At 49.4% G+C, this 26,219-nt stretch overlaps 9 protein-coding genes across 9 annotated transcripts; 2 read left to right on the forward strand and 7 right to left on the reverse strand.

Annotated features, from left to right (window-relative positions):
* Positions 1 to 1,093: 1,093 nt before the first annotated feature.
* H6S33_003600 (uncharacterized protein) lies at positions 1,094 to 1,503 on the reverse strand (the record flags this gene model as incomplete). The annotated part of the gene is made up of 3 exons (XM_044834959.1): positions 1,094 to 1,172; positions 1,244 to 1,350; positions 1,405 to 1,503. 3 exons carry the CDS (start codon positions 1,501 to 1,503, stop codon positions 1,094 to 1,096), a joined length of 285 nt encoding a protein of 94 aa, XP_044691961.1.
* Positions 1,504 to 4,542: 3,039 nt separating this feature from the next.
* On the reverse strand, positions 4,543 to 5,366 carry H6S33_003601 (uncharacterized protein; the record flags this gene model as incomplete). Its single annotated transcript, XM_044834960.1, has 3 exons — positions 4,543 to 4,935; positions 5,021 to 5,271; positions 5,333 to 5,366. The coding sequence occupies 3 exons, from the start codon at positions 5,364 to 5,366 to the stop codon at positions 4,543 to 4,545; spliced, it is 678 nt and encodes a 225-aa protein (XP_044691962.1).
* Positions 5,367 to 6,337: 971 nt separating this feature from the next.
* H6S33_003602 (uncharacterized protein) lies at positions 6,338 to 7,521 on the forward strand (the record flags this gene model as incomplete). Its single annotated transcript, XM_044834961.1, has 5 exons — positions 6,338 to 6,434; positions 6,496 to 6,569; positions 6,648 to 6,767; positions 6,818 to 7,207; positions 7,276 to 7,521. The coding sequence occupies 5 exons, from the start codon at positions 6,338 to 6,340 to the stop codon at positions 7,519 to 7,521; spliced, it is 927 nt and encodes a 308-aa protein (XP_044691963.1).
* Positions 7,522 to 8,324: 803 nt separating this feature from the next.
* On the reverse strand, positions 8,325 to 11,520 carry H6S33_003603 (uncharacterized protein; the record flags this gene model as incomplete). The annotated part of the gene is made up of 3 exons (XM_044834963.1): positions 8,325 to 8,498; positions 8,589 to 11,174; positions 11,272 to 11,520. The coding sequence occupies 3 exons, from the start codon at positions 11,518 to 11,520 to the stop codon at positions 8,325 to 8,327; spliced, it is 3,009 nt and encodes a 1,002-aa protein (XP_044691964.1).
* Positions 11,521 to 12,805: 1,285 nt separating this feature from the next.
* On the reverse strand, positions 12,806 to 13,528 carry H6S33_003604 (uncharacterized protein; the record flags this gene model as incomplete). The annotated part of the gene is made up of 3 exons (XM_044834964.1): positions 12,806 to 13,121; positions 13,180 to 13,286; positions 13,355 to 13,528. The coding sequence occupies 3 exons, from the start codon at positions 13,526 to 13,528 to the stop codon at positions 12,806 to 12,808; spliced, it is 597 nt and encodes a 198-aa protein (XP_044691965.1).
* A 1,705-nt stretch (positions 13,529 to 15,233) lies between these two features.
* H6S33_003605 (uncharacterized protein) lies at positions 15,234 to 15,712 on the reverse strand (the record flags this gene model as incomplete). Its single annotated transcript, XM_044834965.1, has 3 exons — positions 15,234 to 15,360; positions 15,418 to 15,512; positions 15,593 to 15,712. The coding sequence occupies 3 exons, from the start codon at positions 15,710 to 15,712 to the stop codon at positions 15,234 to 15,236; spliced, it is 342 nt and encodes a 113-aa protein (XP_044691966.1).
* Positions 15,713 to 17,160: 1,448 nt separating this feature from the next.
* H6S33_003606 (uncharacterized protein) lies at positions 17,161 to 17,807 on the reverse strand (the record flags this gene model as incomplete). Its single annotated transcript, XM_044834966.1, has 3 exons — positions 17,161 to 17,377; positions 17,437 to 17,570; positions 17,631 to 17,807. The coding sequence occupies 3 exons, from the start codon at positions 17,805 to 17,807 to the stop codon at positions 17,161 to 17,163; spliced, it is 528 nt and encodes a 175-aa protein (XP_044691967.1).
* Positions 17,808 to 20,397: 2,590 nt separating this feature from the next.
* Positions 20,398 to 22,250, forward strand: H6S33_003607 (uncharacterized protein; the record flags this gene model as incomplete). The annotated part of the gene is made up of 6 exons (XM_044834967.1): positions 20,398 to 20,678; positions 20,963 to 21,297; positions 21,360 to 21,554; positions 21,623 to 21,741; positions 21,802 to 21,985; positions 22,054 to 22,250. 6 exons carry the CDS (start codon positions 20,398 to 20,400, stop codon positions 22,248 to 22,250), a joined length of 1,311 nt encoding a protein of 436 aa, XP_044691968.1.
* Positions 22,251 to 23,559: 1,309 nt separating this feature from the next.
* Positions 23,560 to 25,740, reverse strand: H6S33_003608 (uncharacterized protein; the record flags this gene model as incomplete). The annotated part of the gene is made up of 4 exons (XM_044834968.1): positions 23,560 to 25,098; positions 25,157 to 25,261; positions 25,364 to 25,476; positions 25,554 to 25,740. 4 exons carry the CDS (start codon positions 25,738 to 25,740, stop codon positions 23,560 to 23,562), a joined length of 1,944 nt encoding a protein of 647 aa, XP_044691969.1.
* Between the last annotated feature and the right edge of the window lie 479 nt (positions 25,741 to 26,219).

The raw sequence follows: 26,219 nt of genomic DNA on the forward strand, positions 1-26,219 counted from the left end.
GTCCTGCCACGATCATCACCATTAGGAAGCCAGAGGGAAGCCGTTGCATGCGCCCAAGCCCTCACGGTTCCACTTGAGTCTGTACAGGAGCTTACGTGGGGAAAGACTCTTTATCGCCTGGCTATATACCATGAGATCGAATACCAGAAATGTATACGTAAGGTTTAGATACTAGCCTAAGTAGAGTTATGAGTATTGTGATCCAGCAGGATCCGGACCAGAAGGACAGGAAGGACGAATGACTTTTTCCCATCTAGATACAGGTCCATGAGGCCTATGTACACAAACCTCCCCACCAGATTACACAGGAGAGGTTTTAGTTATTGTGACGAGAGGGCTTCCTGCCCAGTGCTGTGGCGGTGATTGAGCTCGTGCTTTGAAAGTGTCTCTATGTTGGCTTTGCTCTGTAATTTGTTCTAGCCAATGTCTCATGAGAATTCTCTAACAATCCTACCGGGATAGCTCACAGGGAGTGGTGGTGGAATAATGGACTAGCAATAGGTGGTCAGATAAACAAACCAAGTACTAGCCGACGAAGGGAAGAGCCAGCAAGCTGGATCCATCTCGAAGTGCCTCCTCTGTGGCAAAAATAACTTTTCCAGGTGGCTACATGTATCCTTAGAGAAAACTTCGATTAAGAGCAGTCAACTCCATCCATTTTTCCAACAACCAGATGCCGTCCAGCTCATCGTTAGTAAAGTATCCGTCTCGCGATCGTCACAAAGTACGCCCTAGCTTGCTCCTCTTGAAGGATCCGATGTAGGATTCTGAGAAGAATATTAAAGTAGCCAGTTAATTCGATAACCAAATGTCGTCTTGTTCAGTGTGCACAGAAATGTGCACTTAATCTTACCCGAAACTCGACCTGCATCCACTTCTTCACTATGATCTCGGCCCCAAAACAAACCAGATTTACATACCGCGACAAGTGCACTTCCATTAACGTTCTTTCACAATTACAATTATCCTAAAAACAAAAGACAACACAAAAAAATACGGTCTAGATGGTCCGCTCCATGCGTGTGTACGTAAGAATAGTCCTCCTTCTCCTTCCCTCCAAATATCAACGCCCCCAACCGTATGCCTCCTATCTCTACAAGGTCTTTGCACACTCATTAAACTTGCTATCTTTGCAGGCTGTATCAGTGGTCCCACATCCCGTCGTCGTACCACTGCGTGCATAAAACCCATCAGCATATATCCAACTAGAAGAAAGGGGAAAGAGAGAGAAGAATAAACATACATGCACTTCTTGCAGTTCGCCGCAAACTTTGTCGAGTCGTTGCTGTCAATCCTGTAGAACGCGATCCCCTGCGGCGTGTCGTAGGACACGGTCAAACAGCTCGTATACTATCAATTATATCAGCGAGTGCTTCACCCCAGGGACAGAAGAGGAAGGCATACGCTCAAGGCCTGTGCACTATCGGCCGGTGCTGGTACTGGTGCTGGAGCAGCATTGATGAGCGCGGCGAGAGAGAGGAGGAGTATGGTCGTGAGCTGCATTTTTGATGAGTGTTTTGGGGGGGTGTGGTTGTGGGGTGGTTTTTATTCACAAACTGACAGCTTAGCAGACAAATTGATAGACAGAGTGACAAACAGGCAGCATATATATATATGTGTGCTCGAGCTCTTAGCTAGGAGACTAATAGGAGATATCGATATCAACACCACAGTATCTACATACATATTGCCCGATTGTGCGATGTCTTGAATGTCGCGCGGTCGGTATGCAGGACCACGTATAGCGCGTACGCCTAAACCCTTCAGCCCCGTATCGGAATGGGGCTATCGCGGGCTTTTGGCAAATATTGTTTTCGCTCAAGTGAGTCGAAAAAAATTGGTAGAGCAATCATTGGCTATGAGTTTTGTATGCATTCTTTTCTGGGCTGAGGTAGGTAAGTAGGCACAGGGATATTTGCGGGGGGGAAGCGAGTACGAGCACCTGTTTTGGCCTTACGTGCGGTATAAATAGAGCGAGATAGCTACATGTACCCAAGCTAGTGACTAATATATATTTGCGTGCAGCGCAGGAGAGCGAGATCTACTCTACCCAGCCTAGCTAGGCCTGGGCTATTCACTAAATAGTAGAATCGAGTAAAAAAAAGTCGACCCTATTTCCCAAAGACGAGGATACACTACCATGTCGATCATCCAGCTTGCATGATATCCAAACCCAAGGCTGAAAAGCTGCCCAAAACAAGATCTTACCTTATCATCATGTGCACCACCCAATAACCCAGCACCGCACAACCGATCCCACTCAGATATATATTTACAACTTCCAGCTCCACTCTATTCCACGTTTCTATTCTTCCAATTGGAACGTCGCCGTGTGCTTTTAGTTAGGGCTGCCTATATCCAGATCCGATCCCTGTAGTTGCTTGCTCTAGTTACACCCAGAGGAATGCTGACATGCCAGCTGGCCGCCGACCGACCCGGGTAAGGAAGGGTAAGGGTAAGTAGCGTAGCAAGCTAGGGTAAGGGTACGTCATTCCTGCCTGCCTGGAATCGAGGTCATCAGAGTAAGGCTCGAGAGGGTTGGTCATGGGCTCTTGGCACGGGCGGTGAGTGATCGCTTGTGAAGTAGTCGTTGGGCGGGCTTGTGGTTTCACGTGATAGGCTGTGGGCGTGCTGGAACCCTAACCCATTGGTTTGTGGGTTGATCTAGCTCTTAAACCACGGACCCGAGTATTCGGGGTAGGCGAATAGCAGCGGGCAGTATATGCAGGTTTCTAGTCGTCAATGGTCGCGTTAATTTCTACTAAAACTAGGTATCTGGGCGCAGGTGGCAACCGAAGGTAGGTAGTAGAATATTCTGGAGGGTTAGGGGTGGATGGGCGTAAGGGGGTAGTATATATTAAAGGGTGCGACCGCCCACTTTTGTGGTAACCTTCTTTACCGATAAATTTTACAGCAACCGTAACAATAGGTATGTAGGTACTCTGGCGTATATACGCCAGCTTTTGCTACTTTGTGCACAACATCCCTGCAAATTATATAATCGGATTATATAAGCGATTATATAATCGATTACATAATACAGTGTTTTTGAAAATGCATTTTTCGAGATAAAAATAAGGTCAGACAAGTTGTAATTATATACCTTTTGCCTGTCCCGAGTACTTTAGGACTGCATGTAGTGTATACACCTAACCCTACATCGGCTGGCTCAAGTGAAAAACGAACCGAAACCTATCACCATGCCTTAGTGTAATGAACACTAGCCTATTATTCAAGTAATTAAGTAAAACAACCTCCCATAAGGTGGTAGATTCGTTTCCCACCTTGGACTTTGGGGGATAGTGAATTGATCACTCATCATCTCTCTCTCTCTCGAGTGAAAATTTATTTTATGTGCATGCCCCATCCGGCTGCATCTCCCGGCTACATGTTAATTGTTTTGCATATATCTCCCATCTACCAGAATTACACCCCCAGCTAGGCCACGTTTAGGACCGACCCTCAAGGTCATCCATCCACCAGCGAATACGGGCTAGATCATGATTCATGGTTTGAAGCGAATCTAAACAGAACCTTTGGATTAGAATTAGAGTATACCCACCGGTATAAGGGCTGGCACACTTGACTCTTGGGGAATGGCCAGGAGTCATAAACTTGTAAACTTGTAAATACGATGTAAGCTTATAAATACAGTGTTAGCTTATAAATACATGTACAGTGTAAGCTTATAAATACAGTGTAAACTTTGAAACCGGGAATCGTGAACTGTATGTAAAGAAAATTTCGAAACTCGGTATTTCTTTTTTTTTTTTTGTTTAATTCATTAATTTCGAAACTCGGTACGTAGGTAGGTGTAGGTACTGGGGGTGCCCACCTACCTCGCGGCCGCGAGTTTATATATACTTTGGATTATGGGTATTCAATAATTGTGGAAGGCCTTCAATGGGGGGTGCTGTACTTCGGTGATAATGGATTCACTTTTTTGTAACAGACACTTGGTTAACCCTTACCTACCATAGTCTCTATCTTCTTTTTCTCTAAGGCTCAAAAAGCTATATTATATCACGTCCGACTTAATCCTGTTCGCCTCCTTCCGCAAATAGGATTTGTGACGCATTGGGTTAATTCATTCTACTCCTCCTTCTGCTGGTAGGTGTGGGCGGTGTGAACAATGCTGAGGTATATGCTTGACGGCCCGAACTCTTTGGATCTTGTGGTATATAAGACCTTTGCCGGTGATTTGATCGATTGGTTTTCTGTACTGGTGAATATAGATTTGGAGATTAGGGTATTGGTATTGGGTGTATATAGTTTGGGAACAGCAATGGGGGAGGGGGGTTCAACGATTCAAGTGCCGTATTTCACAGGATCAGTGCAGATATGATGGTGATATCAATCAAGCTGATAATGCCCACTGCTTTGGAGTGGGGGTTAAAGCATAAGCCACAAGCCAGCTACAATACTTGTAGGCAGTAACTACCTTTGGGGGCCGAAACATCCAGTGTATTCATATGCCTCTCTACAAACATCACGGAAAGCCTACAAATACCCATATTCTACATGTACCCAACCACTAATCTACTATAACTTCGCCTTCTCTCCTACCACCCCCACACTCTCCCCCTCCGGCAGTCCCAGAAACGCAAACATATAATGGAACCTATCGCTACCAAAAAACACACTCCTCTCCCCCTTCGAATTCGTCACCACAAACCACGGCGCGCCAAACGCCCCGCACTCTAGCGCCTCCTTTGTATTATCCTGCAGTCCCTTCTTCCACCTGGGATCCTCCGCCGCCTGCAGCACCTTTTCCAGCTCGCCCGCGGCGGGGAATAGCGGCGCCCAGACAGTGGAGAGTAGCGTGGGCTGGGAGATGTCGGTGTCGTTTTCCCAGAGTGCTACCCAGGCGAGGCGGAAGGCTTCGTGGTAGACGGTAGGGTGGTGCGCTTTGATGTAGACGAGGCCGCGCTGGGGCTGTTGTGGGGGCTAGGTTAGCTTAGGGTTCAAGGTGAGAGGTTGGAGGGGAAAAAAATAAAAGAGGGGGGGGGGGGGGGGGTACGCGGAGGGTATTAGTGGGGAAGACGCTGGGGCGCTTGATGAGGTTTGGGAGGCCGAAGTAGCGCTTTGCATGCTGGAGATCGACGTTGGAGTAGGCGGCTTTGGCGGGGACCATCCATGGCGGCTGGTTCCCGCTGCCGGCGTTGATGCCGCCGAGGAAGATGGGAATGAAGTCTAGTTCGATGTTGTGCGCGGTGAGAGTGGCCTGGTGCTTGAGGAGGTGGGTAAAGGCGAAGTAGGAGTATGGAGATACTGGGAAGAAGCGTTAGTAGGTGAGGTAGGTAGGTATGTAGGTGAGGGGAGGGGGGGGTACCGCAGTCCAAGTAGCAGGTGATCTTTGGCGACATAGTTGTGCAGATGGTGTAATGAATTGAGGACCTGAGGTTGTGGTTAAGAGGTTATATGGGAATACCTAGAAGGACATGTACATAGCTAATTGTTGCTTCGTGAGCTTTGGAACTTAGAGCTCGGTTAGTCTGGCCGGGATTAGTAAAGCTGAGGTGCAGCCGAGGCTTAAGTGGACCCTGCAGATCTGCAGCACATGAGTAGAGTACCACCACTGAGCCCGTGATTACTATTGTAAATAGTATTGGAACGAACACCTGGAGCCGAGAGAGAGCTCTGGGAATCTTCTGCTCTGCACCGTATCTCCGGCAGGAGTCTTCAGAACTCCACTGTAACAGCATGACCAGAATATTATTGCGCTCTTACCAACCCCCCAGAAATTCCAAAGCTGAAGACTAACATATATCCACAGGGAGATATCATAATGCTTTAGGAAGCGGTTCTTATTGTTCCATAGTTATAAATAAGGGCGACGTTTCACCACGATATTGAATTGGTGAGAGTAGGAAGAAGATACATTGATATTTCTATAGCTAGTTAGTAATAAATGGTCGTGAGTAATAAATAGTAGCTTAGTAGTAACAAACAGTAGCCACTAACAAATAGTAGCAAGTAGAAATAGTAGATAGTAATGAATAATTAGTAGCTAGTAGTTTGTAGTAGCAGTACCTCACGACGCCATGGCAGTATTCTTTATCCGCCCAAGAACTCAATACCGTCCGAATACCAATCTTATGGGGTATGGTTAAGGCCCCAATGCGGCGGTCCCTCACCACAGACTATCACTCGGTCCCAATCAATATCTCACAAGCCTTAGCTCATGTGCTATTACTGATCCAGAGCCGAACCGAGGCCCCGTAGATCTGTGTAACCTCACACTCCAGCTACATAATATCTCGGCCAAAGAATCATTCCTATCCACATCAACCTCGACCTCAAGCTCAATTGCCCCAGAGCTTGTTAAATTACCATCATGGCCCAACCAACCCCCAAAGTCGCCCTTGTCATCGGCGCCTCCCGCGGCATCGGTCGCCAGGTCGCAATTGACCTCAGCAAAGCTGGCTACACGGGTGTGCACTACCCTGCTCGCAAATGAGGTGTCCTGATCATTGACACTCGTGATAATAAAAGTTGTTGTATCGGCCAAGAGTACGTCTGATGATGATGGGACAAAGCCATTCCCGCCGGACCCGAACTCGAGAGATGTGCGTGACTCCGCCAATCTACTCTTCATCTTCAATTCGTAGTCAGTCCGTAGCTAATAGGCCCGAGGGATATATTAGTCCACGATCACGACGGTCGCGCGCGAGATCACAGAGCTCCATGGCGGGAAGGCTCTCGCTATCCCTGTGGACGTGCAGCATATCGAGAGCATCGAGGCGCTCGTCTCCACAACACTCTCTGTGCCTACCTCTCCTGCATCTACCGTTCAACCCACATTAACACACACTAGAAGCTCGGCCGCATCGACACCGTAATTTATAATTCCGGCGCCATCTGGTGGGGCCCCATCTCTACCACGCCCTTGAAGCGGTTCCAGCTGCTGCAACGCATCAACCCCGAGGGCCTCTACAAGCTCATACAAACGCTCCTGCCCGTATTCGAGTCGCAAGGATGGCGCGCACGCGTTATTGTCGTATCCCCGCCGATATATTCTCGCTTCTTCCGCGGGAAGACGGCGTACGCGATCGGAAAAGTGGGCATGAGCGTGCTGACGAAGGGGCTGGCGATGGAGTGGGAGGCGCAGGGGAGGACCGAGATGGCCATCACGAGTATTTGGCCAGCGGCTGCGATCAGGAGTGGGGCGACTGAGGGGGTTGAGTTACGGGACTTGAGGAGCCCGGTATGTTGTTTCTTTTCTGCTTCATGGGAGAGGGGGTGAAGGGTGCTAATTTGATGTGTGTGCTGGAGACGATATTCTCGGATGCGATGCTGGCAATGCTGGAGGCGCCGACGAAGGTAGTCAACGGGCTATTAGACACGGATGAAGACTTTCTGAGGCGTCACAAGGGCGTGACTGACTTCTCGGGATATGCGCTGGTGCCAGGGAGCACGCCGAGGAGGATCATGCCGGCGGAGTTTCCAGATCTGACAGTAAAGGAGCAAGACGATGAAGGGGATAAGAGAGATAGTGTGAAGTTGAGGGCGAAGCTTTGAGGTTTGGTTGTTGAGCTAGTACCTACATAGGGTGTCACTCGATGTTATTTATTGCTATATCCTATCCATAAAATAAAGCTAGTTGATAGTAACTGTGATATCGACTAAAGATTTGGTTTTATCGGGAATGGTCTTGGAGTAGAAGGGAACAGAAGAACAGAATCTATCGTGTATACGAACTGATGGATTGAAGCAATTGCAAAGCAAGAGTAGGAGAAGGTCTCTCTTATATGTACATGTAGTTACAGTCAATTAATGAATTATCAATCAATCAATTATATGTAGTTACAGTCAGTGAACAACTTGCTCTCTGGGACGGTACACGTATGCAAGCCCCCCCAGCCTTCCAGTCTGGCTTCTTTTTCAGGCGGACAGAGGGATGCTTTCCCCACCTCGCCCACATCACCACTCGTACCAACATACCGCATCATGAGATTCGAAGTTGCCAATGATATTAGATCCTCGTAATATACAAAACAATAATATCAAATAACGACACAACCTCAAAATGCTGGATTGCCCCCAAAATTTGTACAAGTTCCCCCTCCCACCACGCAATCAATCCCTTTCAAAAAAACGCCATTAACCATATGCTTACTCCAAAATAAAGATATATGTGAAGAAACAAACTTGATCAGGACCCACAAGGAAAAAAAGAAAAAGAAAAAATCACGAACCGGAAATGAGAGATAAAAAAAGGTAGCATCCGTCCCAAATAAAAAAGGGCATCTCGTACAAAAAAAGAAAGAAGAAGACATGATGAAACAATTGAAAAGAAGGGAAAAAGATAGAAAATGTAAGACTTATACATCCACACTCCTTGCCACCCTCTTTCTCGGGCTTGTCCTCAGTCCCTGCTGCCCTTCGCGGTCCGCAGTACTCTTTCTCTTCCTCTTTGGCACGCTCGGCGAGGCCTCCACCGGTACAGGCACCGGCTCGGCTACATTTCCTTGACCATCACGGGGATATTTATCACGCTATATAACAAAAATACACACGCACACATTAGTAGTCTACGTTTACCTCTTCCCATCAAGGGAGGAGAAGAAGGAAATCAAAGAACTCACATTCCGCAGCGACTTTCTTCTCGCCCGGCTCAGCTTCGCCCCTCCTGCTCCTTCCTTCTCCTCCTCCGCTCCCTCCTCTGCTGAACCGTCACGCATGGCAACAACTTGCACTGCGTTGGGGATCTCTTGGTAGTGGACGGGTTCGGGAGCGCTGAGCTCAGCGAGCATGTTCTCAGTTTCGGCAGGTTTTTTATGCCGTGAGGAGCGGCGCCGGAGATCAGACTTCTTGGAGGCTTCTTCGAAGGTGTCTTCGAGCATAGTGGCTTCGACCGTTGTATCAGCTTCAGTAGCCTTCTTTCTTCCTCGGACGCTCCGCTTTGGTACGGGCTCGGGCGCGGGTTCGGGCGCTTCTGATTCGTCGCGGATGGCTTTGCTCAACAGTATATCCAGATCTTCGACTTCGGGCTCGGGCTCGGGCTCCTTTCTGTTCCTCGAAGCTCTTGGTCGCAGCTTCAATTTTGGAGCCGAGTCTTCAACCATGATTGACTCAAGGGCTGATATCTCTGTTGTCTCTCCTACCATCGTGACTTCTTCCGCAACGGTTCTCCTAGTCTGCCTTCTGCTTCTACTTTTGGGGGCATCCTGGCCGCTGGTTGAGTCCTCGGCATCGGTCTGCGCTTTCTCTGCCTCTGCAGCTAGACTCGTGCTCCTGGTCCTTCTATTGGTGGTGTTCTTTTTAATTTCGAGGACGCGAGCGGGGGTAGCCTGCAATTCCTCCTGCACAAGTTGGCGGGCACTGGCATCTAACTCGGGAGTGACTCGTGTAGCCTTTTTTCGTGGACTCTTCCTGGACGGCGTCTTGGACACTGCTGGGGTCTTGGACAGTACCGGTGTTTTGGACAGTACCGGTGTTTTGGACAGTACCGGCGTCTTGGATAATACCGGTGCCTTAGACAATGCTGGTGTCTTGGATTTGGCTGTCGACTTAGACACAGCAGGAAGAGGAGGAACCTCCTCTTCAGGGAGAGTGGCTTCCTCCTTTCGTGACTTTCTTCGTCCCTTCTTGGCTGGTACCTCGGCGATTTCCTCAGGCTCGTCAAGGGCTGTAAGAGTAGACCCTCTCCTCCTAGTTGTAGGCTTGGGAACCATTGAGGGGGACTTTGTGGCAATTTCTCTGTCTTCAAAGAGCTGACGGAAGGGGATGTCCTTTGCATTCGAGGACTTACGCTTGCTGGCTGAGGTAGGCTGGGGTTCGGGCGTGAGCGTAGGCGTAGGCGTGGATCTTGATCTACGTTTAGACCGGTTCTTTGAAGACTTGATGGGGGATTGGACTACGACCACCTCTTGTGTGGCCTCCTCGTCGATGAACTCCTCAATTTGTGAGGTTTGCTGATAGATCCCCGTTTCTTCCTGGTCTTCTGTTTGTTCGACCTCTAGTTCCTCTTGTTCCTCATGCCCCTCATGCCCCTCATGCCCCTCATGCCCCTCACGCCCCTCATGCCCCTCACGCCCCTCATGCCCCTCATGCCCCTCATGCGCCTCTTGCTCTATTTCCTCAACTGCGGGCTCTGGTTCATGCTCCGCTTCTTCGTCCACTTCCTCGTCCATTTCCTTTTCAGCCTCCACTTCTGCTTCTTCCTCTTCAGCCTGCACCTCTTCCTCCACTTCCTCGGCCACTGGTTCCATCTGTTGCTCCTCCTCCTCGTCTTCTTCATCTTCCTCCTGTACCATTGACAGTACAGCCCTCATTCCCTCGTTCATCTCTTCCTCTTCTTCATACTCTTCTTCGTCCATGCCTCTTTCCTTGAAGACTTCCATGACCGATCTCCTTGGGCTGCCAACCTTCTTTGGGCTATTCTTTAATATGTCCTCTGACTGTACCAGCGCCTTCTCTCGTTGCTCCCCGCCAACTCCTTGGGTGAAGCCGCGGCTCAGTGTCCTATTCCACTCATCGACTAAAGCGATAGCTTTCTTCCACTCTGTTTCAAGCATCTCGTTCTTGGCTACCAATCTCGTAATCTCGGCTTCCTTCTCGGCCAGGTCCTCGAGTGGAACGTAGTTGGGCTGATTGAGCATCTCCTTAAGGCTAAACAGAACCTGGTCCAACTCTGTCGTGAACTTGTCAAAGTCAGCCGGCAGGGCCACCACCGGCCGCTCCTCATCCTGGTCCTCCTCTTGAGCAAAATGATCATCATCTGGTAGGCCCTGGATCGCTTTGAGCGTAGAGAGGGTAGTTCGGACGAGGGCAATAAGATTATCGTTTTCGTCCGCCAAATTCTGACTCAGGTTAGTAAGGAAGTCCGCCGTCTCCTGTGCAATATTGGACGTCTCCTCTTCCGCCCGGGAAGAGGCATCGAGGTTGGCAGGATTGATAATTGTGCAGCTGGCAAGTTGGGCGCGTTGTCCCCGTGGCCGAGTGTCCGTGAGTCGTTCCTTCAGCTTCGTGATCTGGACATCACGTTTTCGGATGTCGTTTGCGCATTGCGTACGCACCTGCCCTAGGACTGTCTTTATTCGGGTTGCCTCATCGCGGAGTGTCCGTTGCGCAGCCTCCGATGTTCTGAGCGTATGGTCGAACGAACGGGATGCTGACTCGAGTAGTCCGTTTCGCCGTGCTAGGTCTGCATTTTTTGCCTTCAGAGATTCCTGTAAATTTTATCCACCCGTTAGCTCCAGCCACGCTTTACCCGAGAAAAAAAAAAGAAGGTAGAAAAACAGATGAGAAAAAAAGGGTTAACCGTACAATAACTTCTGCCTGCTTCGTCTCCTGAGCTCTTAGCGACCTCAGTGTCATCGCCAACGACTCCCGCTCCTCCTCCTCCACATCTCGCCGAGCAATGAGCTCATGGATGATGTTGATGATCTTTGCGGGAGTGGTGTCATCCTCGGACGGCTTGTGGAATGGGATTGATTTTCCGCCTCGAAGAAGCCCACGTGACGCTAGCTGGTTATTGATGAGTTTTGCGGCCTGTTTGAGATCGCGGGGATCCATTGCGTGCGGTGAGTAACTCTCGTGGGAGGCCTATTGTGAGCGCGATGGTGTTGGAAGTCGTGAGAGGTGCAAAACAAATACAGGGGTTGTACAACGGGTGCGCGTTGCTGTGGCAGCGGGTTTGGTGGGTTAGTAAGCACCGCGAGTGATGGAATGTGAATGTCCCAAGAGAGATTGGAATGCGAATGTGGGTTGAGATGGTGGAATTTGATTAGGTATTCTAGTAAGCTATGAAATAAATGGGAGTTGGTGGTGTGGAGGGCCATAAAGAATGGTTGGAGGATCTGAAACAGACTGCAGACGTGAGAACCTCCTGTTGGGTGGGGACAGAAAAACTACATGTACTCTATGTAGTACGTGCTAGAACCAAGCGATGTATACCGCAATGTCCTAACAGCTACAGTAGCTAAAGCTACTAGTTTGGAAGGAACAAAACCCCTCGGACCGCTCGTGGATGTTCCCTCAATATAATAATCACAGAATATCACTCGGTATAGTTCCCTGTGTGCGCTTCCTTGTTCCCACCAGTCTAGAGCCTTCCTGGTAAACCTCCACCTAGAGAAGCTCGACTATGAGAATGATATGCCTACGGATGGCAATATCAAAACCCCGAGAGCCAATCCTTCCCACCGACTCTAAGCGCTCACTAGAGCCGCGCACTGATCATATCCTCTTAGCAACCATACACGGATCCATACATGTGGTTTAGGCCCAACTCGAGGGCAGCTAGTACTCCTGCCAGCTATGTCGACGTCGATATCTCCCACGCACCCCCCCGCGGGGAGCGAAACACCTTCGAAATCTATCCTAGGTAACCCCAGCCATGAGCCTTTGGTGACAGACCCGTGTACGATCATACACGCAATATGTGGCTCCGCTACCTGTATACTCGCTATAGCCGTTCAACCCCCATACTCTGAACGTTGTATGTTATCATGATCAAGGCGTCAAGTTCAGTTTAATATTTCAATAACAAAAAGGCTGATCTTCCATAGCGGGGCAAGCGCAGGCTAAATCAACTTTATATATCAAGCATAGTTAATTAAACCTCAAAACCCTAGCTGGAGACAAGTCTCGACACGATACAGCACTAGCCAAAAGCTTTCGCTCTACAGGGTGTACTACAATCACGATCATCAAAACATCACACACATTTATCAAGTCACAATCAAGTCGCGATGCAGCTAGCTATCCTTTCATACAAAAGTTTATTAGGTATTAAAATATTAAACTAATCCACCACCACGACCACCATCCACCATCCACCACCACATCACACATCTATTTAAGCTGAAGGATTCTTGATCTCGGGAACTGTAGCAGGGTTCTTGATAGTACTGACGGATGGGGTCTCGGCGGTACCGGCAACATCGTTGGCATTGACTCCCTTGGGGACTTCGACCTTGGGGTCGGCCTTAGGGGCTTCGGCCTTGGGGACCTCGGCCTTGGGGGCCTCGACAGTCGTGGGGACACCGCTGACGGTATCTCTGGCATCGAGACCGCCTTCTGCTTTGCACATCGCGAACTCATTCTCCAAATCCTGGAACTCCGGACTACTCTCTGGCACGCTGTACCAGGCGGAATTCTTACCAAAGGATTCTCTAAACAGATGTTAGTAATAAGTAACTATTGAAACTATTGCAAGTGGAGATAACGTACAAGCAGCTGTTGCATTTATTGATGAAAGCCTCATGCTGGTTGGTAGGATCAGGCGTGGCGAAAGATCCCTCCTCGACTTGCTTGTGGATGTCGGCACAGTTTTTGTACTGGAAAATGATTGTTATTTAACCTTCTGTTTGATTTTTCATTGAACGGATATTATAAATATACTCACGTTAAACTCGGGAGCAGCGAAGTCCTTGGTAGTAACAGGTTGAGCGGCAGCATGTTCAGCGGCAGTACCAGTGGCATCGTTATGAACAGCCTCAGTAGAAGGAACGTCCCCGATAGGAGCAGCGCTGACCATAGCCAAGAGGGCGGCGGAAAGAATGATGTTCTTGAACTGCATTTTGAAGGAGTGTGTTGTTTGAAAGGAACTGTTTAAAAAAGAGGGTAATTGATCTGGTACTTTGCTTCTTGAGACTGAAGGAAGTTGATGAAGATGAGAATTGTCAGTTGTGGGCGACACTGGTGGTATTTATCCACTCGATTCTTCTCACAATCTTGCCCCCTATGAAGTCGATCTCGCCCATTTACAATCTTCTCAAGGAAAGACCTCCGTTTGTACGAGATTCCCTAAAGCAATTCCCGGTTCGGAAATCAACGCCTGAATCATAACCCGTCCCGGCGGTCATTGCCGACTGCTACATCACCACAAACATTTGCTACGCCCCGTGGTGTAGAATATTTCCTGTTCCGGACCCGAGTAACCCTAGCTATCCCCAAATGCAACTCGTCTTATGAAGCTTGATCCCAGTATGATCTGAGCTCTAGCTTGCCGAAGCTCTTTTCGAATCGAGCACCGGGTGGACCCGCAACAACTCTATTTTCTTTCTCTCCTCAGGCTTGGCCCGTACCTTTTTTTTTTAGCGGAAGGCCTCTCGCCGTCGCCATCCTTTAGCAATAGGGGGCGTTTATCATAAGGGGGGAGGTTAGAGTAACGAGTGAATGTCTTGCCCCGCGATCGTCAGGAACACCACGTTTGGCAAGCTCCACCAAATGTTCTGTGGTGTCGTTGACAAGCTCAGACACGCATAGCCGGGATGTCCCAGATCGGCTAGTGCCTTGCGGATCTACATCACACACAAAGCGCTAGCGTTGATGGTCTAACCTCTCATCTCCGACCCGTGCCAAAAGAACTTGTTTTGTTCTAGATGTTGCTTATCCCTTCGCTTTTCACCCCAGGTTTTCTTTTGATGCGAGTCGACTATCGATAGAAACGGCATGTGCAAGAGAGAAGCTTTGTTGCTTTTCTTTCGTTCACTCACCAGAACAAGGAGGGTGACTAAGATTCTAACAGATTCTAACACTAGTCCTTCGAAATCAAGGGACTCTACAGTAGGTACGAAGGTTGGTTACAGCAGGCTCTGTAGCGGTGAGTTGAATGGAATATTCCGGATGAAAGTTGTACGAAACTCTGTTTTGACAATTAGCGATAAATACACAAACGTCATCCTCGTATCGCTGCAATATTGAGCAATTATTTCACAAACTGGTAATTAGCAATTCGAATCGCGGTAGGATCCATCATGCCCTGTGCTGTTTATGGCCCTGTACGGTTGGAACCGTTGTAGGGCACAACCAGGGACTGTAACACTGAATATCGAGTGAGATTCTATGCAGTCCGTACAACTCGAGCCTGAATCCGTGGAATCAACTACAGTAAGAGTATACCAACTCTGAGCGAGTCAATATATCAGAACTGCCACGGCCCGGTGATTGATATATAGCGATAGAGAGCGCGATAAACCATGGTAGAATTCTAAAAAGCAATTCTAAAGTCGCGCGATCGAAGAATAAGTGAGGATAGGAGGCTGAAGTTATCGTGAGTACGTTACCCCTGGACAGTGTTCTCGTTCGAAAATTATCTCCCTAAACTTAATATCTGATTCACAGCAAATTAAACAGATGGTTCTCCAAATGGTAGTAGTCAGACAATTAACAGTCGCACTATGAATCTCTTCGGATGAATCCCATAGTATTCTGTTAGACCCAAAATTATTATTATTATTATTACAAAAATATTTAGTCTCATGATGTCCCCAGGGCTGGCGTCACGCTTCACACCCAGCAAACATCTTTCGGTAGCACTCCTTCGAGCTCTCTGGTATATTCGTAATTCTCCCATGCCTCCCAGCCGTGTTCTCGGGTTTATCACAGTACTCCATAAAGCCCTGGTTGCTACATTCAAGTCAGTCCCAACATCAGTGGTAAGGAAGAAAAAAGACCAAGACTTACAAGCAACTTTGGCATTTCGCCAACAACTCTCCTTCCGCCCAGCTTGCCCGTGCAATGTCCGTTAATCTCTGCTCCAAAGTGATGCAGGTATCAAACTGTTTGTTCCCAACGCACCAATTAGCGCTGCGTCTTCATGCCCAGAGATGTAAGTACCACTAGGGGAAAGGGTAGTTACATCAAGGGTCAGGGGCCCAGCAAACGTGGTGACCGGTACCGCGTTAGCATTTGCGACGAGAGCAGCGTTGGTACAAGCAATAGCCATAACAAAAGCGACAACAGAATATGTGATCTGCATTTTCGTTCTTTTAGAGGAAGTCTAGTCGTTATGTTTGTGGAGCGCGAGGGAAGAAAAAAGCTTGGTAGCGCAACGCTCGCACACGTACGTATCGGCACTGGGTGTTCATTTAAGTAATTTTCAGTGCGAATCGATAAGATGCACGATAACCTCGATAGGGGGCCATGTGGGGAAAAAGAAGACCTTAGAAAGTAGGGGAGGCTCGTGACTTGTGCATTCTACATACCAGACTGTGGTTTCGAGAAGGCATAGGGGGTGGGTGTGTCAACTTCAGAGGAACCTTTTTTGTGTGGGAATTAGAGAAAATCCCACCATTAGGCTAGGCGCTAGTACCACTATGGGAGTAGATCTCCCAATTTCTATAGATTGATTGGTTTACACACCTACATCTTGCCCTTGCTGAACGTACGGGGAGGTGTCTATTGGGTGCTTTATGCGCGGTTGTCGCCTACATGGGGTGAGAACCAGATCATGAAGAATCACTCAGCACTTTGAGCTGTACCCAGGCGCAATGCTTAAGTGTCTTGCCGACGGAACGGTGCATGCATAGATAGAACAGACCTTAAACCACTTGACATTTCATCTCTTCCAATAAACCCGACCTCCACAAACTACCATCCACCAACGACGGCATACCTGTTCTGCTACTAAGTGGCTACACACATATATTTTGATATGGGATAATAAAGACTGTTGATAATAGGAATTTAATTCCCTCGGAGCGCGTGAATCGCGGATCCACTCCCTGTTCCACTGCTGCACAACATGCACCTCAGCTTCCCCCTGCGTGATGAGGTTCATCTCGAAATACTCGTCAAAGGCGTCAGAAAATAACGAGTGAATGTATTCACCTGCTCAAGTGGCTCCAAGAGCCAACCCACCGGTTGTCTGTATCCTTCGCGTTGAGGTCAAGTGGGCTACCCTGGCTACATGTAGTGGGAACAGACTTTCTCTTATCCATTATCTTGTCACGCCCAAATCTGGTGTGGCTTTTGGCCCCCACTGAAAATTTTGGTACATATGGCTCGAGAAGCTATGGTGGGTAGGTGTGTAAACTTCGGCGTTTGCAGCCAATCAATCTATAGAAGTTGGGAGATCTACTCACATAATGGTACTAGCGCCTAGCCTAACGGTGGAATTTTCTCTAATTCCCATACAAAAAAGGTTCCTCTGAAGTTGACACACCTACCCCCTATGCCTTCTCGCGCCATAGGTACTCTGAAGTATTGACACATTATATAATTATGCAAGGGGTAGCCGCTACCATGACATTGTGTAGTAAGCTGTGCAACACTGGTATTACCGCATGTGGAAGATGGCCATCAACATTCAAATCACTTGCAATCACTCGGAAATTCTCATGGATGTTAAAATGTCTGCTTTATAAAGCTACACATAATAATATATTAAACATTAAACCGCTCCGCCATATATATCATATATCTCATTTAAGCAGTGCTTCCCTCCTCGACCGACATACCGGTCCTGTGGCCCGCCTCATCTTCGATGGGGGCAATAACTGGCTCCCACTTGAACGCCTCATCAGTGAGAGGGTCTGATGGCTTGCACTCCTTGTAGCTCTTCTCGACACACTCCCTATCTGCGGTGTTCATTCCTTCAACCGGGAAACCCTGAGTGTTCGGGCAGCCATGCCAAGCTTTGGCACTGTGACGTTGTTAGTAATGCCACGAGGGAAGATGAGGTAGTGGTAGAAGGGCACTTACAGGCAGTGGTCGCAATCAGAGACAGCCTGAGAAACAGGGGCAGGAATATCTCTGTAGTTCGAGTGACCATCTCTCACTGACTTGTATCCGTAGTTCACATCATAGCAGTCAAACTTCTGAAGACAGGTCTCGGCCTATTGGGACAATTAGATCTTTTATTGTTGTTCTTCTCTTCACTAAAGGAGGAAACTTACAGAGAAAACTTCGGGAGCGACATAGTTGGTGGTAGGTAGGATCTCACCGCACTTGGTCAGGTCGGTGGTGACAGGGCCTCCAAAGGCATTTGTGTCGGAGAAGGTCCCGTCAGAGTTGGTCTGGGCGTTGGCGACAGCGGCCGCGGCGATAGTGAGGAGGAGAGCGGAGATCTGCATCTTGAATATTGTTTGGGGGATTGAAGAAGTGGTAGTTGTTGAGTTGAGTATGAGGCTTCTTGATTGATATTCGTGAAGATGATGATGAGGATGAGAGTCAAAATCGAGGGGTATAGAGGCAGTATTTATGGATCGAATCTCAAGGCAGAGCCGTGAGAATCTCCAAGATTTGTTGCAATCCCTAACTAGATACTCTATCTCTCTATTCCCTTAATATCTCCATGATTCGAACTCTGTCTCTAATTCCAACCTGCATAACTACTCTAGATCGATAGTCGAGAACCGACTTGGCCGAAAAGCGCCGGGCAAACATTTACCAAAACAGAATCGGGGCTTTTTTGAAGCTCCGCGACCATGACGCCTACGGAACGATGCTCTGTTCGGCCGGAGGACCCTAACTGTTGGATTTGGCTTTCCTGAATCATATAAGGTTGCTGTCCTACATCCGGATCGTCAGGGGTACAAAAGGCCTAGCGGCAACAACCGAGACATCGGGATTGGAGCTGGGGGTGGCTGGGATTCTCGGATCTGCACTAACCACGATTAGCGCCCTATTGGAGCATCCGCGCTGGGGCGACTCAGGGGACGGCATTCTACTGGATAGGAGATGTGACAGTATTCGACTTAGTACGCCGGAGCCGGAGCCATGCTGCCAGCGTGAGCTTGAATCCAGCTGAATTCCGCGTGGCATTCTGGGCTGGAGTTACACAGGGATCGGAAAACACGACACATGCCTTGCGGTTGATTGATACGTGCATAAGCCATAATAACAACAACAAAATAATATTCATCTCCGACCCGTGCGATCACTCATTTTCGATATGAACCGAAAAAAACAATCATCATGATTCATGATTCATGAAAGCGTCTACGTAGGAGGCTTGTACCCTGCACAGGCAAGTAATTATTGCGTACTTAATCGCCGACTTAGACACTGGAATGCAGCTTTTATGTATGTATGCACATCAGCAAAGAATGGTGGAGCGTGAGCTCTCATTCCATAGCCAAGAGAGCAGAATTCGCCATATCTTAACTTCCGGCTTGAGATGAATCAATTAAATAAAAAACATATTACCATGATCGGGTTTCGGGAATTATCCGGTAGGAACATAATGCAGATGACGATGTCGACGAAACAGTTGACACGAGGGAGCTGTCAGAACAGAAAATATCTCAACACTTACGTTACCATACATTGCACCTCTGGCACCGGTGCAGACGGCCGGGTGCGTGATATTGACTGACCTCGTCAACCCCGGTCCTGAACTGACTCAAAGCCGAACAGGCCCAGAGAGCCGAAGCCCTAATAAATACTCATACCACGAGGATCTCAACATGGATGAAATAATCCACCGTGACTGGTGTTGGTCGGATCCGAGTGAGAGGTTGTGCTTGTCAGCTCGTCACGCGCTTCACTCGTAATCTCTTGGCATCACGCCACAGTGGGAGTATAACTTATGTCTGAGAGGTAGCGCACACGGCGCGTATCTGATCCACCCACCCATCCATCCATGCAGGTACGGAGCAAAGCTTAATTAAGGTTAAGAGGTGGATTCCGGAGAAGACACACGCATTGGAGATCAATATGTTAAAGAGATTAACTCCATCTCATCCAATCTTATCATGCACTACCTGTTCTGTTCATTGTGTCTTTCGAAGTTGCGGCATGTTTTTGTAGTTCGATCTGTGTTTAGACGAATGCGAAAATTGGAAAGATAATCCATAGATTAATACTTAGAAAGCTATATGTACATGGGCCTGGAGTAGTTGGTCAGTCGCTACTAAGTACGTAGCTCCGCGATCCGAGTTGTATCTTTAAACAATAATTTCTAGCTAAAATTACCAACACCATTATTGACTCTCTACAAGAGAGGCTGACATTGACATTGTCATTCACAGGGTTAAGGATTCCAGCACATCTTGGTGCCAGCACCGCAAGTATCAATTTCTGGCCGTTCAATACAATAGCAAGTGACATACTCAGCGTGCACACTACTCATAACACCGCCTGGTCCTCGAAGACTCTGGGCTTGGATTCAAGGATGCGAGTACTCTAATTTCTAGGGTGGGCGAGCCTCATATAACCCGATGAATAGTACTTTATGTTCTTTCTTTATATATAAACCAGAAAACAACAGAAGAGTAAGTTTTGCGTATGTACACATGTATTTCTATTCTATACCACTTCCTTATAATGAAGTCGAAAGCTCATTTATCCACACGTGATGAACTCCCTGAACCAACTCACAGAATAACTAATTAGCTACATACGAATGATATTCCGTGAACAAGCAGTGCATCTCAACAATAAAAACCCAACTGGCTAACCAAACCTCTATCCACTTCTCCAATAACAACCACCTCAACACCCCACGCAGTTAATCCAACCATCCAATCATCTACAAGCAAACCTTTACCCCACGTCAACAACGTGGCACAAGAGGGTTAGGGTTCTGCTATCCCTCCCCCCAACGTCGACCCAACCAACTAAACCAGCGCTCTACTCAGCAGTAATCAAATAAAAAAAAGCCATCCAGCAGCCAGCAAAAGTACGCCTTCCAAAACGCTCAGCTGGGCCAAGCAAAAATAAATGGCTCTGCCCCATTGCCGCCTCACAGGCCTCCGCAACCTATCCCGCGGCCGCCGCAGCTTCACCACCACGCCGTCGCGGCTGGCCACGCAGGTGAAGTCGGTGCAGCAGCTGCCGTTCCCGAAAATTAAAAGTAAATGGGACGAGGAGCCGGTGAGCATGTATCGGCGGGGCGGGTTCCACCCGACGCGGCTCGGCGATAAAATTGGCGACCGGTATCTGGTGGTGAGGAAGTTGGGGTGGGACGTGTATTATACGGTGTGGCTTGCGAAGGATTTGAGGTGCGTACTTTACAGCTACATGTAATGAGTGAGTGGGCGAGTGAGAGAGCGAGTGAGTGGAGTGGGGGCGTGACTTGAAATGATAATTGTGCTGGTATTTTCCTGTATCAAGCAAGTTGCAACGCAAGGTGTCCCTGTAAAGCCAAACCACCCTTGTTTAGCTCAATGATGTGCCACAGGGGAGGGGAAGGGGGAGGGGGGGGAGGGAGTAGCGATAGCTTCCTGGTGCAGGAAATGCTGTATAGCAATAATAAATAACCTCGTAGCTAACAAAGATCTTCCAGCACCGATCGTCATGTCGCCCTAAAGATCATCGAGGATTCTTGCTACAGCGGCAAGCCAGAGGTGCTCGAGCTCTCCATCCTCAAACATATCAAGACTGCGGACCCGAGCCATCCCGGTCATAGCCGCATCCTGCACATGCTGGATAACTTTGAGCATCGTGGGCCAAACGGAAATCATGTATGCATGGCCTTTGAGCCAATGGGACATGATGCTCTTGTTCTCTCGAATAAGCTGGAAGACTACCAGTTGCCAGTGGGAGCTGTGCAGGAGCTGGCAAGGCAATTGTTGCAAGCGCTGGATTATTTGCACACAAGGTGTGGGGTTATTCATACCAGTATGTCTGCATTGCGCCCCCCTTTGTGTCTGCTAGCTGGTCTAACTAGTTACTGGCGGTAGACCTGAAGCCTCGCAACATCCTTATGGATATCAATGATACAGAGAAAGTCATCCGGGATTACTTGTTAGCCACACAAGCCCGCGGCATTCAAGTTCAGTCCAGAGACAGTCATCTGGTCAGGTCAGAGTACATCCCCACGGAGCTCCCAGAGTATCCCAACCAATTCCGGTTCAAACTCACAGGTTTCATCGTCTGTCAGTGAAGCCCCCTAGCTAAACTTTACATTTATACCAAGCTTGTGAGCTGACCTTTCTCTTATAAGCCTGCTGGGTGGATAAGCACCTCGTAGAATGGATACAACCTGCAGCACTCCGAGCGCCAGAAGTCATCTTGGGTGCCGATTGGGGCCCAAGTGTGGATTTATGGAATGCCGCATGTATTGTATGGCTCTCCTCGTCGATGAAAAGTGAGGCCTATGCATTAATTAACCGCTAAACATAGTTCTATGAACTGGTGACAGGAGATATACTCTTTGGCGGTGTAGCATTGAACGTAAATGAGCAGCAGCTGGACACCCCAGACGCAAAGGAGCACCATATAGCACAGATGATTGCTCTCTTCGGGCCCTTGCCTGAAGATCTCGTGAGGGAGGGGAGAAACCGGCTCGATTACCTGGGCCCTGATGGTACGTTCATCCTCCTTGTGGTCGTCGTTGGCTCTAATCCAGTAGCCTGCTAATCGAAACTCTCTCAGGAAAAATGGCGACATCACGCGTCATCATGCCCCGGAGTTTGGCAGGGAAGATCAAGGAGTATCGGCCAGATATGACGGACGAGGAGGTACAAACTTTTGAGTCTTTCCTGCTGAAGATGCTGAAATATAGGCCGAGGGATAGAAAGACTGCGGGGGAAATGCTGAGGGATCCGTGGGTGCAAGTCCCGTGGGAATAGATGATACGATATATTAGACGTATTAGTAGTATGTTTAGTTAATTTGATACATGATATCTCTGTAGAATTAAGCAGTGCCATCAGCATCTACAGCAATATTGAAGGGAAGTAGGTATACTGTGGCCAACGTCGTCTATCGGACGGCAGTACAGCTCCTCCAGCCGCGGTGCCAAGTCGTGTCGAGTCTTTGCGCAGTCGAACCTCACTATGGGAATGCAGATGTAATATATCCCTTAAACTGTTGATGCTGGCCCTTTTTTGTGGGAGTCAATAGGCCACAGTAAATTCATTGATGGGGTGGAATAAATGATAGCAAAACCTTACTTTTAATCCCCATACAAAAAAGGCCGGACCCCAACGACACCACCACGGAGCACCTCGCCTCTTCCGCCTCTAAGAGTTAGCACATCCTCGCGTGCATAGACATACCATCCCACTAGGCCAATGACATATTCTAGGCTCATGAAATATCACTCACTCTGCGCTGTTGAAAGTAGGATAATGTTGTTAATTCATTTTGAAAGTAGGATGAGTCTTAAAGCTCGATGTCTAAAGCCAACACAAGCTATCTTATAGGAGCCCGGATAGGACACCATTTCTCTTCACAGCGGGCCCTTCACTATTCGACACCGTCCCCTTGCTGCCCTGAACGACACGTATCCAACAATGGTAATGCTACGCCCGGCCCTATTCTCGAAATATAGAAGTCATAATCGGCCCATACACAAAGGAGAACAAAAAAATAGTCTCCCGCTGGCTCGAAGATCAAGAACTCAAGTCGAGGTCTGGGTGTGGTGCTAGGCAAGTATACGACAAATGTTATATCTAGAATCATGAAGTATCACTCTCTTTACCATGTCATTAACGTAGGGGATTCGACTTTAGATGGCCTCCTCGAGCGGCTATCACATTAAATCTCCCGGTACAGCACATGGCTCTGTGAGTGTTTATTCTTTTCATTATTGCCTGCCTGTATACTAAATGAGGAGGGCAGAGTGGATCTACATACGCCGTAATATATGGAGACCAATTACACTTGACGCGACGAAATCATGGCCATGGGGTATCAATTTTATCCATTTATCTCTCCCACCCCCACGATCCACCAGACAGCCACCACCCACACGCCATATCACAACTCAAAACAGGGCAACAACAAGCACAAACATTCAGCATCATAAGCGGACAAAACAAGAAGAAAAAGAGCAAAAGAAAGAACACACACACGCGCACAACAGCAACTTACCGGTAAGCACATATCATGAAAATGAAAAACACCTATAGAACAAATATACAAATACATTTTTGGCTACCTTCTCCCGCCCCGATTATACCCTCCCTGGGCCTCCCTCATGCTATCCTTCTGGCTGGGCAGCGGCGCTCTAACCCTCCCACCGCCGCCACCACTTACGCCTCCGCCACCACCGCCGCTGTTACTGTTATCCTCCATATGCTCCATGCCCATTCCCATATTCATATTCATGCCCATTCCCGCGTTCGCCATCATCCCCGCTATCATCCTCGGGTCCATTGGCGGCGGTGGTGGCCTCGGCACACCGTCCCCTCCCAACCCTGGGATTCCCGGCATTGGCGCGCCCCCCAACACCGGTAATCCAAAGTTCGGCGGTGGCGGTGGGATTAGTCCTGGTGGCAACGTCCCCATTGGTGGCATCGGAATCGGCGGCGCAACCCCCTGCGCATTCGGCGGCGGCGGCGGCGGGGGCATGCCAAAGAATCCCGCCAGGGTCGTGAGGTCTCCTAGCCCGGGTAGGCCTCCCGGCATCGACATTGGCATTGGCGGGAACCCCGGGATATTCGGAGCCTGTCCAGGCAGCGGCATCTTCTGGTCGACGAGAGCGTCTGCCTCGTCCTGCTCTTCCTCCTCTTCCTCCTGTCTGTGGCGGCGGCGGTTGCGGTCGTAGGTTCCCATCGCTGCGGCCGCTTCGTCGCCAATGTGGTGGCGGTCCTTGAAGCCGTCGATTTCGCCAGGTCGGGGGCGGGTCCAGAAGCGGGTGATGCGGTCGTTAGAGCCGCTGCAGAGGATGTGGCCGAGCGGGTGGTACTCCATGCTCCAGATTGCGTACTCGTGCGCGTACGGGATTGAGGCGGCGGGCTGGATGATGGTGGAGGAGATGTCGGTGGGCGCTTCGTCAAGGAGGTAGTGGTTGATGGCGCCGTCGCTGCCGCCCGTGGAGATCAGGCCGGGGTGGATGGGGTGCCAAGCAAGGGTCGAGATGTCTTTTTCGTGCCCGCGCAGCACACAGAAGTCTTTCATGGCGCGGAGATCGAAGATGCGGCAGGTCTGGTCGCGCGCGCAGGTGGCGAGGAGCTCGCCGCGTGGCTGGAAGAGAGATTTGGAGATTGTGTTTTTGTGGCCGTGGAGCGTCGTTAGGCAGCGCGCGGTGCGGGGGTCCCAGAGTTTCACTAAGTGATCTTTGGAACCGGAGACGATAAGGCCCTTTGTAGGGTGCCAGTCTACGCTCTTGACGTCCCAGCCGTGGCCGGTGAGGGTGCGCTCCTCAACACCTTCGTTGAAGTTCCAGATCTTGAGGGTGCTGTCGTCGGATGCGGTGACGAACTTTGCATCGGTGGGGGAGAAACTGAGATCACGGATGGGCTCTCCGTGGGCCTGTAGGATCTTGACGTTGTTGAAGTTGGGCTGCCAGTATTTGACGATACCGTCCTGATCCCCAGAGAGGAGCCAGTCGCCAGAGTGCGAGTACTGGCAGACACGGATAGCGCAGTCGTGGGCCTGCATGATGGTCTCGAAATTGAAGCCCATTCCGTTCCAGAGGGTGAACTCACCGCTGGAAGACCCAGTGAGGAGTCGGCGGCCTTCGGGCGTCCACTATTGTTTACTCCATTAGTGACAATTACGGCGAGATCTGTCTGTGAGGTGTTCCTACTTTGACCACGTTGATGGGGTGCTTGATTTTGTTCAGCGATGCGTGTATGTGTTTTGTCGGCAGCGAGGTTGCTGGATTGTCAGCGTACGCGGCAGGTGGTAATAGCTATAGATATATATCGAATCGCGCAGTCCATTAGCAAGATGTAATTCTCTTCTATGTTTTCTTTGCCATATGACTGCGAGTGCGATGATAAATAACACTCACATCAATCACGAAGCCCGGCGCGGGCCGCAGATAGTCACGCGTCTGGCCTCTCCAGTTCATGCGGCGCTTTGACATCCACTTTGCCACCGACGTCCCGTAGTCCGTGACCGGTCCTGTTTACACGTTAATTAGCCTCCCCTCTGTCCCCTCTGTCCACTCTGCGCGACGAGCAGGCGGGTGGGGTACACACGTCTATGCAGCGGTCTTCCCCGATTGTAGGGACCGTCTCTATCACCGCCAGCGCCGCCGCCGGGACCGCCAGGGGGGCCTTTGTCGTAACGGTCATGACCCCCCCCTCCTCCTCCTCCGCCGCCTCCTCCACCTCCACCTCCACCGTAAGCTCCACCGTCTCTATCCCTGTCCTCGTAGCGGGCCATTGGTGTTATCGGAGCAACGCAAGTCGCCTGCACGCGCTTTGTAGAGTATAGATCTAGCTAGGCGCCCAGTGATCAAATTGAAGCTCCGTGTCGTGCTTTTCCTTCTGTTGAAGGTGCGCTGCGCTAGTCGTCGTCGTTCGTTCGTTGTTCAGTCCAGACAAAGCTCACGCGAGTCTCTTTACCTGAGGGGGTGTTATCTGCGTGGTAGGGTAGGGCTGAATCGAAATATCACCATCACCAGGGAAAGTTGGTTTGGTTTGAACCAGGGATTGTGGATTTCTTGGGGCGGGTTTCCGGGGTTTCTTTCTAGTTCTGGGGTATGTTGCAGTTGCATGGAGGTGAGGGTTGGGGCCGGATTATTGTTTTTCCTGACGCTGTTCTTGGCGGGGCGGCGTCATGGAAAAGCACTCGGTAGGTTGAACCGCTGGGCGTGTGTGTGTGTGAGTGTGTGATTTCTTCCTCGAGAGTGGGAATATCCA

The sequence above is a fragment of the Morchella sextelata genome (assembly GCF_020137385.1).
Source record: "Morchella sextelata strain SCLS chromosome Unknown scls_15, whole genome shotgun sequence".
NCBI classification, from domain to species: Eukaryota; Fungi; Ascomycota; class Pezizomycetes; order Pezizales; family Morchellaceae; genus Morchella; species Morchella sextelata.